The sequence below is a fragment of the Phacochoerus africanus genome, chromosome 14, assembly GCF_016906955.1.
Source record: "Phacochoerus africanus isolate WHEZ1 chromosome 14, ROS_Pafr_v1, whole genome shotgun sequence".
Taxonomy (NCBI): Eukaryota; Metazoa; Chordata; class Mammalia; order Artiodactyla; family Suidae; genus Phacochoerus; species Phacochoerus africanus.
Genome location: NC_062557.1, coordinates 37,716,418 through 37,728,664, shown reverse-complemented (window position 1 = coordinate 37,728,664; position 12,247 = coordinate 37,716,418). Strand labels below are relative to the sequence as shown.

The following is a 12,247-nucleotide window of genomic DNA, read 5'->3' as shown; positions in this document are numbered from 1 at the left end:
GACACCAGATTCCACAAACACCACCGCGCGTGTCCCTCGACTTCGCCATCCCACCGAGGCCATCTCCACTCCTCGGGCCCTCAACTCCAGGCCATCCCAAGGCTCCGGCCGGCTGCTTCCGAGGCGAGAGGACTGCGCAGGGGTCCGCGCCAAAATGATCCAGGGCAGGAATCCGTAGCTCCCACCCTTGTGCGGATCAAGTACCTTGCCGAGTCGCTCCCCTGGTGCCATAGCTGAGACCAGGTGTGGGACAGGGGAGGAGCGAGGGAGGAGGGCGCTGCCCCTGAGCCGAGGGGCCGCGGGTGGGTGAGCGGGCCCCGCGCACCGGGTGAAAGGTGGCCCGGCGCGGGGCGGGGAGCGCAAGTGAGGGAGGGGAGGCTCTCAGATCTGGGGCAAGGGAGGAGACGCCCAGCCAGGGGGAGGAGCCGCTTCCCGCATCCTGCTGTCGGGGCTCCCTCTCATCGCGGCTCCGCTATAAAACCCCGGCCAGCATGACCGCGGCACCCCCGGCTCGGCGGCATCTCAGCTCCTGCGCAGGATGTGGCTGCTGCTGGCGCTCCTGGTCCTCGCCGCCGCCCGGCCCTGGGCCCGCGCAGGTGAGCGCGGGCTTCGGCCCCAGGTCCCCTAGGTGGCCCCTCGGCGCCCCGGCCCCGCGCCCCTCGCCTAGGCTGCGCCCATGGGCGATCGGGGCGGCTCGAAGGGCGGAAGCAGGGAGGCCGGGCGGGGCGGGCGCGGGGGAGCGAGGGCCCGTGTGTGCCGGGCGGCGGCGGGGCGCGGGGCCCGATGGCCCTCGGCCAGGTGGCGTGCGGGTCTGGGGCAAGGATGCTTCTCCGAGCCGCCTCCACGCATGCCTCCGTTTATCACTCTTTCTGGCACGTCCCGCCTTTCTGGTGCGCCGCGGTCCGTCATCGGTCGCTGTCCATCCGGTGGCGGCTCGGTGCTAGGTGGCTGTCCCCGGCCCATAGCAAGGGTGCGGTGGGGCCCTGTCCTCCATGCTTCCCACCTTGGGTTCTTTGTCCCCGGAGGCTGCCAGCACCCTTCACCTCCAGAGCAGTGTTGGGAGCCTGGCGGGGGGCATCCGGAGACCCAAGGTCCCGGCTAAGCCGGTCTTTCCGGCCAGGGTGATTTTCGTTTAAAGATTAATAGTGAGACCAAGCTCTTAATTATTTGCCTAGGTGGGAGGTGGCAGGAGAGGGGTGTTAATATTTGATAAGGAGCTGAAGGTGCCTCCAGCGTCTGGACACAGGGATCCAATCGAGGGCAACTTCTGGGACCCCGGAGGGAACCACCTCCCTGGAAGCAGGCCCGAATCTGCCAGGCCTCAACTCAGATGCCCCTCAGATGGTCCTTGGGCTCCACGTGGCCAAACCTGTCTAAAGCTAGATGCTCCTCCCTTGGAGGCATGCGGTGAGAATGCCCTTGGGAACTAGAGTGTGGTGGTTACAGGAGGGCTTGGCTGGCCCCTTGTGGGATGTGAGGGCCATCTTGGAGCACTCCCTCCCCCTTCCTAGGAGAGAAGGAAGGAGAAAACTCAGGAACATTTTTACATGTAGTGCAGGAGGTTTGAAACCTACTTCAGGGAGCTCCCACTGTGGCTCAGAGGACGAAGAACCTCACTGAACCTGGCCGTTCATGAGGATGCAGGTTCAATCCCTGGCCTCGCTCAGTGGGTTCAAGGATCTGGTGTTGCCGTGAGCTGGGGTGTAGGTCAAAGATGGGGCTCGGATCTGGTGTGGCTGTGCCCGTGGTGTAGGCTGGCAGCTGCAGCTCTGATTAGACCCCTAGCCTGGAAACCTCCATATGCCGTGGGTGCGGCCCTAAAAATAAAGAAAAAAAGAAAAAAAGTCTGCTTCAGCAGCTGGGCTATAGAAAGAGAAACACTTTGCAGTTGACGTGGCTGCTTTGTAGCTGTGTGGTGTTGGGTAACTCACTTAACCTGTTTCCTCACTTTGCAATAGAGTAATGCTGACTTCAGGTATTGTTCTAAGGATTCAACGGGGACAGTGGGTATAAGGTGCCTAGTGCAGTGTACGTGTGGCACATGGCAGGCGCTCCACAGCCACATGGCTGTGATGGCTCTACCACTGGGCCTGAGCCCAGCCAGCCAGGAATCTATCTCGCCGCCCCCTCGCACAAGCTGTGCAGCCCGTAAGCGCTGGTGCTTTCTGCCTGGGAGCTGCTGAGTGGTCCTGCTTCCTCCTCCATTTCATCCCCAAGGGACCTTGAGGCTGGAGAGGGACCGGTCTGCACAGCCCAGTCCCTGGAGCATCTGCTGCCTTGGGGAGAGGAGGAAGGGAGGGGCCAGCCCCAGATAGGGCCAGAAGCTGCAGAGACTTTGCCCAGGGCATATTTGGGTTTTGCTGAGCTGGTTTCAGGATTCTTCCTCCCCCGCACCCCATCCCACACCCAACCCCCCGCCCAGTGGGAGGGTGGGGTGAGCAAGGTCCACTGGAGACCTTCGGTCATCTCTCAAGCAGGGGGCTGGGGTGGCGGGGAAGTCAAAAGTGGGGGTCAGAGGCTGGGCGACTGGCAGGGGTTGTGAGTTCTCTCACTCCATTCCTGGTTCCGGGTAGAACCCAGGGCTAAGGCCAGGGCATAGGTCCTCTCCTTCCCCATCCTCTTGGATGTGGTGGCCCTTGTCTGCAAGGGCCGCCCTCTCATCAACCAGTACAGCAGCCTGAGCTGGTGTGCGAGCCCGCCACCCCTGAAAACCAGCCTATGCCTTCAGCCCCCAAACACAGACCCGACCCTCACCTTGACCTCATCAACAGCATGTTTCCCTGGCTTCTGCTTCCTGAAGAGGGTAGTTACAAGGGCATTCAACCAAGCAGGTCAAAAGTCTCTGTGATGAAGACAGTACATCAGAGGTCACCAGTACAAATCTAGGAGCCGTAGCCAGAAGCAGAAAAGAGCGAATGCCTAAGAAAAGCTCAGCCTGGATCAGATGGACTCCAAGGAAGCTGGAGGGGGTTCCACCCATCAGAGCAGGTGCCTGAGGATTCTGGCTCAAGCAAGCCTCCCCTGGAACACCTTCCTCTTGGGCTTTGGTCCAGAAGAGGGGCCAGCTTGACTTCTGGAGTTCCCATCGTAACTCAGTGGTTAATGAGCCCGACTAGGAACCATGAGGTTGTGGGTTTGATCCTTGGCCTCGCTCAGTGGGTTAAGGATCCGGCGTGGCTGTGAGCTGTGGTATAGGTTGCAGACACAGCTTGGGTCCCGCGTTGCTGTGGCTGAGGTGTAGGCTGGCGGCTACAGCTCCGATTGGACCCCTAGCCTGGGAACTTCCATATACCGCGGGAGTGGCCCTAGAAAAGATGAAAAGACAAGGGAAAAAAAAAAAAAAAAGGAGGCCCCTTCTGCTTTCAGGACCTCTGAGAGGTGGAGATGTGGGAGAATAGCAACAGGGAGCCTTCCCTGGGTGCAAACGACTGCCTCTCCAGTGTGTCCACAGACACTGGCCTGGGAGTTTGGTAGCTTGAGGAAGAAAGGAGGAAAGTGGGCTCAGAAGAGTTAACAGATTCTCCTGCAGAGAACCAGCAAGAGTCAGAGCCAGGACTGGAGGCTGCGTGACAGACCCATCAGAGCTCTGCCCACGCACAGATGGCATGGGAAGTGGCCACTGCCCTTTGCAGAGGTGACCCTCCTGGGGCTTCCCAGATGCAGCAACTCCCAGGGGCAGCAGAGCCCTGCCTGGGGCAGGGGACAGTCTGTCATGGGGAAGACACTGCAGGGGCTGTCCATCTCTGAAAGAGGCTGGGCCAGCAGGGTAGAGGAAGCATTTGGTCCAGGGCTGGGAAACTCAGAAGCCCACCGTGGCTCTGAGGGGCCCGGAGTGTGCGCAAAAGTGGCCACATTCCTCTAGGGGCTCAGTCTCTAGGCTTTCTTCCCACCCCCTAGGGAGAGCCTGCCTCCTCCGCCCCAGCCCCATTCCAGGGTCCCCAAAGGAGGGGCTGCTGGGCGGGGATGAGTGTGCTAGGGCTGAGCGGGAAGCCAGCGCTTTTCTTAGGAATTGCCTCATCCCCGAGTTCTTTCCAGCTCACTTCATTTCTCTCCTCTCTGCCCTCCCTTGACTTTGGCCATCTGCACCCCGACAGGAGGTGGGGGGGCGGCGAGGAGGAGAAGGGGGGACTCGACTCCCTTCCAGGCTGCCTGGGATGCTCTCTTCCATCTCTCCTCTCATCCCCCTCGCAGTCCTGTGAGGTGGGTATTCTTCATTCCATTTCACAAACGGCAAAACGGAGGCTCGGGGAGATTCAGGGACTTGCTCCTACAACCCCCAGCTCCTAAGGCGTCCCTGCTAGAATTTCGGCTCGGATCAAATGCTTTGTCCACCCTGCTGGCAGAGCCTTTATTTTTTAAAAAAATCAATCGACTAATTTTAGACCAGTTTCAGATTTTCAGAAACATTCAGCAGAAAGTGCAGAGGAGAGGGTTCCCACGCATACAGCTCACCCCGCCTTAGTGAGCGGTCCTCGCCCGTGCAGACTTTTCTCGGGGACGCCTGTCCTCCTGTCCTGAGGTGGGGAGATTGGAAGACGAGTCTCTCTGGCCCCAAACACCAGGACTGCGGGGTGGTGGGACAGGGAAAACGGCCTGGCTACCTTCCTCCCTGCAGGACTGTGAGCAATTCGCCAAGAATGGGTCTTAATAGCAGCACAGTGTGTGTCTCGGGGAGGGGCCAACCTAATCTCCCCCATCGTCCTGGCCACTCCACTCCGGGAAAGCAGCCAGGCTGAAGGCGGCCCGTATTGTCCGAGGAAGGGGGTGGCCAGGTCCTAATCCTGCTCTTCCCCTCTCACTAGAGCCTCCCTCCCAGGCTTGAGGTGGGGGATGCCAGGAGGAGGAGGAGGAGGAGGAGAGGTTGAGGAGCAGCCGATGGAGAGGGGCCAGGCTAGTCCTGGCTAGAGCTGACCAGCCTTGGAGGGCCCTCAAGGGCCTTGGGCCATTTCGGCTGCACTGAGGACAGTGCCCTGGGCCAGAGGACCAGTGGACTAGCTGCAGGTCAGGGATGCCTAGGGCCTGGCTGCTTGACCACCTCTTTCTCCATTCCTGCATTCTTTTTTCTTTTTCTTTTTTTTTGTCTTTTTAAGGTGCACCTGCAACATATGGAAGTTCCCAGGCTAGGGGTTGAATCGGAGCTGTGGTTGCCCGCCTGCACCACAGCCACAAAAACCCAGGATCCGAGCTGGATCTGTAACCAACACCACAGCTCATGGCAACACTGAGCGAGGCCAGGGATGGAACCCTCGTCCTCACGGATACTAGCAGGAGCTCCCCTGCATCTTCTTCTTAAGCCTCCTTTGCCTGGGCTCTCTGTCCCCCAGGACAAGACCCCAGGAATGCTGCATCCTATCCCAAGCCAGGCTCTAACCCTAGGACTCATGACTCACGGTTTGCCTGCAATCATAAAGATGTGTGTGTACAGAGTACACTGACACATCTGCACAAGCCTCATGTCCTTCCTCACTCTGTTCCAGAGTCACACTGGTGCTACCAGACTCAAGTTGAGCCCTCCAACTTCACCTGCTTGGGTAAGTACATCGAGGCTGGTGGTAGGGACCAGTCAGGTTGAAATGGAGCCCCAGAGACGGTGGGAATGATGAGAGGTGATGGTGGCCCCAGCTGGATATCAGCTCCTAACACACACACATGCACACGCACACATGCACGCACCTGGTGCTCAGGGAACCGGGAACACAGAGTGACCTGAGTCTTTGCTGGGACCTCCCATCATCACCTTTGTTACCCAAAGTTCAGCCCTGTGGTTGTCTGTGAAATAAATCAGCAGCAGCATCAAAGGGAGACATTCATTTTGCTCCTTCTGGTGACAAAACGGAGAGTTGGTCCCGGCAGGTGGACCTGGGAAGCGCTTCTCTGCACTTTTTCCAAAGCTGCCCAGTCTCCCTGGGGCACAGTCTGTTTCTCTGCTGTTTTGGTGACTGGGCATCACCCCCCGCCCCCGACTCCTGCAGTCCTGGGCTCCACCGGCTGAGAAGGTCAGGTACCAGGTGCAGGAGCCTGGCTCCCCCGTCCCCCTGGGGCTCTGGGGAAGCTTAGCATCATGGGGTCTTTTCACAAGCAGCCCTTCCAGGGGACTCCAGGGTTTCCACACATTCTCCCACCCATGTCCTTTGAACCTCAGAGCTCCCAGGAAACAGGTTTTTACCAAGGATCTCCTTTCACAGAGCAGCATCTGAGGCAGTACCCCAGCGCTCACAGCCTGTTCCCACCTGGCCCCACACCATGCCCCACGGGCTCCGCGTGTCTGTGTGTGTGGGTGTCTGTGGAGGAAGAACCAGGGCAGGGGGCATCCAGGGCAGGGGGCAGAGTTCTGTGCGGGCATTCCCCCAGCACGGCCTGCCCACCCTTCCAGGGGCTGGGCACCAGGGCCTGACCGGAGTGGGGCAGAGGATGCCACGTCCCAGTGCCAGGCACCCCTGACTCCCAGCGCCCCCTCCCTCTCTCTGCCCAGGGCCAGACAAGTGGGGCAGTAGCTGCCAGAAGGACAACCAGTCCCCCATCAACATTGCCACTGCCAAGGCACAGGTGGACCCAAAGCTGGGAGACTTCCACTTCTCCGGCTACGACACGAAGCAGAAGTGGGCTATCCAAAACAACGGGCACTCGGGTAGGTCTCAGGCAGGCCAGAGGGAGGCCCCCGACGGCAGGGGCCCCTGCTCTGGGGACCCAAGTTCCCCAAGGACTAGAGGGCTGGGCTCCTTTGGGGAGGATAGACATGCCAGGTCCACCTTTTTCTTTCTTTTTTTTTTGCTTTTTTTTAGGGCCACACCTGTGGCATATGGACATTCCCAGGCTAGGGATCGAAAGGGAGCTGTAGCCGCTGGCCTACGCCACAGCCACAGCCACCCTGAATCCCAGCCACATCTGCGACCTACACCACAGCTCACAGCAATGCCGGATCCTTAACCCACTACATGAGGCCAGGGAACGGACCCTCATCCTCATGGATACTAGTTGGGTTCATAACCCCTGAGCCACAATAGGAACTCTGGCCAGGTTCACCCTTTGGGGAGAGGCTGAAAAGCCCCGGAGGGGAGGAGAAGGGGAAGCAGGGAGGGCTTGGGAAAGAAGGGAACATTCTAGCAGTGTTTTCAGTCTTGAGTTGGAGCAGCCTGGGGGTGGGGAAGGGGACGCGTTCTAGGAAGAAGGAACAGCCAGTGCAAAGAGGCACAGAGGCGTGGAACAGCTTGGGGTGTTCAGCCGGCTGCATGTGGCCCTGTGTGCCTGGAGCACAGAGCGAAGCCAGGAGGGACCAGAGCCAGCCCAGGGTCAGCCAAGCTGGGTGTCAGGCAGGTTGCCCAGGGCTGAGGCATTTGGACATGGCCCTGAGAACACGGGGGCACCTCGAGTGGAGGAAGCAGGGGCAGACCCGGCTGAGTTGCATGTTTGGGCAGGGTGTGCTGTGCAGGGGAGAGGCGGGCAGGGAGGCCAGTGAGGGACCACGGGGAGGTCCACGGCTTTGCCACTTATCCCATCCCTCCGGGCCCAGGACGGGAGCCGGTGAAGGTGGGAAATGGGAGAGAAGGTCCTGCCTGGGGGGAGCTGGGATGAGGGGGCTGGGAGAGGCTAGCGGAGGTGGGTTCGAGGACTCTGTCATCTCCTGCGTCCCCCAGTGATGGTGTTGCTGGAGGACAAGGCCACGATTTCTGGAGGAGGACTGGCAGCCCGGTACCGGGCCAAGCAGCTGCACCTGCACTGGTCCAATATGCTGGATATGGGCTCAGAGCACAGCTTCGATGGGGAACGGTTCGCCATGGAGGTGAGGGACCTCTCCCTGGGCCGGTGCCCTGGCTGGGCTCTGGGTGTGCGGTCCAGCTCCCTCACGGGTTCTCTCCATCCTTCTCACCCCCTACCAGATGCACATCGTGCATGAGAAAGAGAGTGGTACATCCAAGAACAAGAACCAGGACCACAAGGACGACATCGCAGTGCTGGCCTTCATGGTGGAGGTGGGACCACCATCCTTCCCCAGGGTCCCGGGGGCTGCCTCTCAGGATCCAGAGACCTGGGAGCCCAGCCAGGCAGGAGGGGGCAGGGAAGGCTTCCCCCCCTCCCCACCAGCTTCCACTGTGTTTCTCGGTGTCTTGTACACCCCAGGTGGGGAGCCCAGGGCCTCTCAGGGCCAGACCAAGAGAATGAGCTGGTGGCTGCCACCGGCTCCCTCCAGGCCTCTCTCAAGAGCCCTTCCCTCTCATTCCAGGCCGGATGCAAGAAAAATAATAACTTCCAGCCCCTGGTGGAGGCGCTGACCTACATCCCGAGACCTAGTGAGTGAGGATGGGGAGGAGGGGGGTGGAGGGGCTGGAGGGGGAGTGGGAAGTAGGGAGGAGACTCCTTCCTACAAAGGAAGGTCTGGATGATCAGGCAGCTTGTGCTCTCAAAGAGCGGTGTATGGAAGTATCCATGAAGACACAGGTTCGATCCCTGGCCTCGCTCTGTGGGTTAAGGGTCCGGCGTTGCCCTGAGCTGTGGTGTAGGTCACAGACGCGCCTCGGATCCTGCGTTGCTATGGCTGTGGCGTAGGCCGGCAGCTGCAGCTCCGATTGGACCCCTAGCCTGGGAACTTCCATATGCCAGGGGTGGGTGCAACCCTAAAAAGCAAAAAGCAAAAAAAAAAAAAGCGCGGTGTGTGAGGGTGTAAGCTCTCTCCCCCAGATATGAATACCATGATGAACCAGAGCTTCAGCATCTCAGACCTGCTCCCCAAGAAGGAGAGCCTGAAGCACTACTTCCGCTATCTGGGCTCCCTCACCACACCAGACTGCGACGAGAAGGTGGTCTGGACAGTGTTCCAGGAGCCCATCCAGCTCCACGAGAACCAGGTACACAGGGCCCAGCCGAGGGTGCAGCCTCCGCCTCGCAGCTCCCCAGAAATCATCCCTCTCGGGGTGGGCTTGGCCATCTGGGACTCAACAAGCCCCCCAGGAGGGGCTAACACAAGCCCAAGCTGTTCTTTAGTCATAGTGAGGATAGAAATAGTAATTCTAGGAGCTCCTGTCATGGCTCAGTGGGTTAAGAACCTGACTAATACCTATGAGGATGTGGGTTTGATCCCCGGCCTCGCTCAGTGGGTTAAGGATCGGGCATTGCTGAGGGCGGCAGTGTAGGTCGCAGACGTGACTTAGATCTGGCGTTTCTGTGGCTGTGGTGTAGGCTGGCACCTGTAGCTCCAATTGGACCCCTGGCCTGGGAACTTCCATGTGCTTTGGATGTAGCTCTAAAAAGACAAAAAAAAAAAAAAAAGGAAGGAAGGGAGAGAAAGGAAAGAAATAGTAATTATAGGTGATCCCTTGTGGCGCAGTGGATTAAGGACCCAGCATTGTCACTGCAGCAGCTTGGGTCGTGGCTACGGCTGCATCTGGTCCCTGGCCGGTAACTTCCACATGGAACTAGTGATGATAGGCCCTCAAAACCCGGAGCTGGGAGGCCACATGGCTAAGGGACGCTAATGAGAGCTGAGCCCCCCACCGATGCCAAGCGCTTTGCCCTCTTTTCCTCTGCACGAAAACCTGAGAGGGCTCAGAGAGGCCAGGTGACCGGCCCAAGGTCACACAGCCGTGCCACTTGCTTCCTCCGTCCCTGCTGAGCCTGTACCTTCCACAGATCCTCACATTCTCCGAGAAGCTATACTACGACAAAGAGCAGAAAGTGTCAATGACAGACAACATCAGGCCCCTGCAGCCCCGGGGACAGCGCCAGGTTTTCAAGTCCCAGGCTCCAGGACAGCTGCTTCCGCTGCCGCTGCCCACCCTGCTGGCACCCGTGCTCACCTGCCTGGTGGCAGTCTTCCTCCCCTGATGGCTCACGTCTGGACACTTGACCTCTGGTCTCAGCCCTTAAGAGGGCTGGGGCCTCTGTCCCTCAGGCTTCTCAGGTTGCACTTTGATGATGATTAAAATATTTTTGGATATTTTATGGAAGAATAAATATTCTCTCCCAAAATATTATTAGATATATTTTTGCAGAAACCTTTCTCAAGTCTGTTTTTGGTTCTCACAACTCCCGCTGCCCTGTTTGCCTCAACTCCGTGCCAGGGGAGGGGCCTTAGGGCCTGGAGATTCTTCTAGCAGGGATCCCAGGGCACCCCTCCCGCCTTTGTCAGTTCCCTGTGGACATCCCAATTGGAGAGGTGGGGAAGGGAACCGAGACAGCGAGAGCTGGACAAGTTCCAGGGCAGCCTGTTCATTATATAAGGGGGGAGGCGGCAGCGCAGAAGAAGAGGAGGCTGGCTGGAGGCTGGGTGGAGGCCGTGCTGTGAGGCTGCCGCCAAGCCAGCTGAGACCCAGCCAGCGCTTTCTGCCGGGTACCAGGGGGTGGAGAGGGCAGGTCGTGTGTGGGGGCGGCCTAGGCAGCGTGGGCGGCGGGGTTCATTTATTTGCCCCAGGATTTCTTGAGCATCTGTTCTCTGCACTGGGGCTGTGGCAGAGAATGAGACACACTAAAATGCAGGTCCTCCTGGAGTGCAGGGTCTAGGGGAAGACACTATAAATAAAACGGACACATGGTACAAGGTCTCAGAAGGCAGGAAGCTCAAAGAAAGCTAATTCGGCAAGAGAAGGTGGTCTGCGGGTGGGAAGGGGCAGAGGGAAGACTTGAAGGAAGCTGGGAAGGGAGGCCATCTGGAGGCCAGCAAGTGTTCAAGCAGGGAGGGGAGGGGAGGGGAGGGGGAGGAGGGGGGGAGGGGGGGGGGAGGGGGGAAGAGAAAGGAGGGAGTGGAGGGAGGGAGTTGAGGAGGAGGAAGGGGGGGTTTGGCGCAGGGGCTGCAGGGGTGAGAAGCAAGGGGAGCAGTTAGGAGCCAGCTGCAGTAGCGGGGGTGCTGGCTGGTGAATCCTAGGGTCTTTGGCCCTTAAGGGCGTCAATGAAGGCACCCCTCCCCACTCCAAGATCTGTCTCCAGTGGTTTTTTTCCTTCCTGGGGCCCAAAGAGGGAGTGAGACTAGGAGGCTGCAGGTCCAGAGAGGAGGGTCCAGAAAACCAGGGGAGAAAGAAATAAGGGTCTCACAGGTTGGTCCTGGGTCCTGGGAGCCAGGGGTTGAGGGGCCCCAGGCTCTGAGACCTCACTGTTCAGGACAGGGCTGGATTTGGGGAAGAACGTGAGATGGGTTTCGGAGAAGCGTGAGAAGCGGGGCGGAAGCCAAGAACTGGCCTTGCCGGGTGAAGCCGGGCCTCCTAACAGGCTTCTCGTCTGGAGGTGATGAGCTTCCCACAGGAAGACGGGGAACCAGGCTAGGGGAAGCCCTGGCTTGCAGTTGGGTCTGTGGAGGGGAGCTGGTTGGAGGAGGTGACCCCAAAGCCTTCCCCCACTCCGATTCCCTCTGAGTCCCTGACCGCCCCCAGCTAAGCCTGGGGGGAGGGAGAAGGGCTGTTTCCCCCCCCCACCCCTGTAGGCCTCCCTCTCCCTTTTTCCCCTGTGACAAAGAATAAGCACCCCCTCCCTTTCCTGGTGACCACACAGCCAGCCTTGGGCGGGGTGGGGGTGGGTGGGGGGTGATATTCCCGTTGCTATAGCAACAGCAGGCAGCTTGTGTCAGCAGGGGGTTGTGTGGACCAGAACCTGTTCTCTTCGGTTGGTTCCCACGCAGCCTGGGGGGAGGATCTAAGACCTAGGCTGCCCCCAGCCCCTCCCCCTCCCAGGCTCGGGGCTCACAGAAGCTTGAACGCCCCCCCCCCCAACTCCACCCCAACCCCTGCCCCCACCGCTGCCCTCAAGGCAACATTCTGTGAGTAATGTGGCAGCAGAATCAGGAAATCCCAGCTCTTGGCTGGCGATGAGGGGACCTTGGCCGCCACAACTCCAGGGAGAAGGCGCACCACCCTCCCCCATCCCTCTGACCCCATGGTAATGAACCTGGCCAGTGGGGGCCAGAATGGGCACAGCTTGTCCAGGGCCCAGGGCTCAGACCTCCTCCCAGCATTCCGCCTGCCCTCCCCTCCCCTGGAGGCTTGGTGCAGATGCTGTTAGCACATGCACAACTCAGCAAGGTCACTGCTGGCAGGTCACCCCGTGAGCAGGAGCTGAGCGGGAGCGGGGCAGTCACACCCCTGGAATTGGCCCCAGTACCCTGGAGGGCAAGGCTGATGGGCTGTGTTCCTGAGAGCCTGCTCTTCTGAGGAATTTCATCCTTTCCATTCCGCCCCCCCACACAGACCCACCTCTCTGGAGCAGGTGCTCTAAGCTCCTTGGGCCCCACCCCACCTGGCTCCTGACTCAGCTCAGTCCACAGCAG

At 59.6% G+C, this 12,247-nt stretch overlaps 1 protein-coding gene across 1 annotated transcript; it reads left to right on the top strand.

The window, feature by feature from the left end:
• The first annotated feature begins 414 nt into the window (after window positions 1-414).
• Window positions 415-9,975, top strand: CA4 (carbonic anhydrase 4). Its single transcript, XM_047758783.1, has 8 exons — window positions 415-596; window positions 5,478-5,531; window positions 6,473-6,628; window positions 7,635-7,780; window positions 7,878-7,970; window positions 8,222-8,288; window positions 8,677-8,843; window positions 9,625-9,975. The coding sequence occupies exons 1-8, from the start codon at window positions 539-541 to the stop codon at window positions 9,817-9,819; spliced, it is 936 nt and encodes a 311-aa protein (XP_047614739.1). The 5' UTR covers window positions 415-538; the 3' UTR covers window positions 9,820-9,975.
• Window positions 9,976-12,247: the final 2,272 nt, after the last annotated feature.

Excerpts from the sequence above, each read along its gene's own strand:
- CA4 (XM_047758783.1), top strand. The coding sequence starts at position 539 with ATGTGGCTGCTGCTGGCGCTCCTGGTCCTCGCCGCCGCCCGGCCCTGG. Across the intron at positions 597-5,477 it reads CCGGCCCTGGGCCCGCGCAG|AGTCACACTGGTGCTACCAG; the intron begins GTGAGCGCGGGC and ends ACTCTGTTCCAG. Across the intron at positions 7,971-8,221 it reads TGCTGGCCTTCATGGTGGAG|GCCGGATGCAAGAAAAATAA; the intron begins GTGGGACCACCA and ends CTCTCATTCCAG.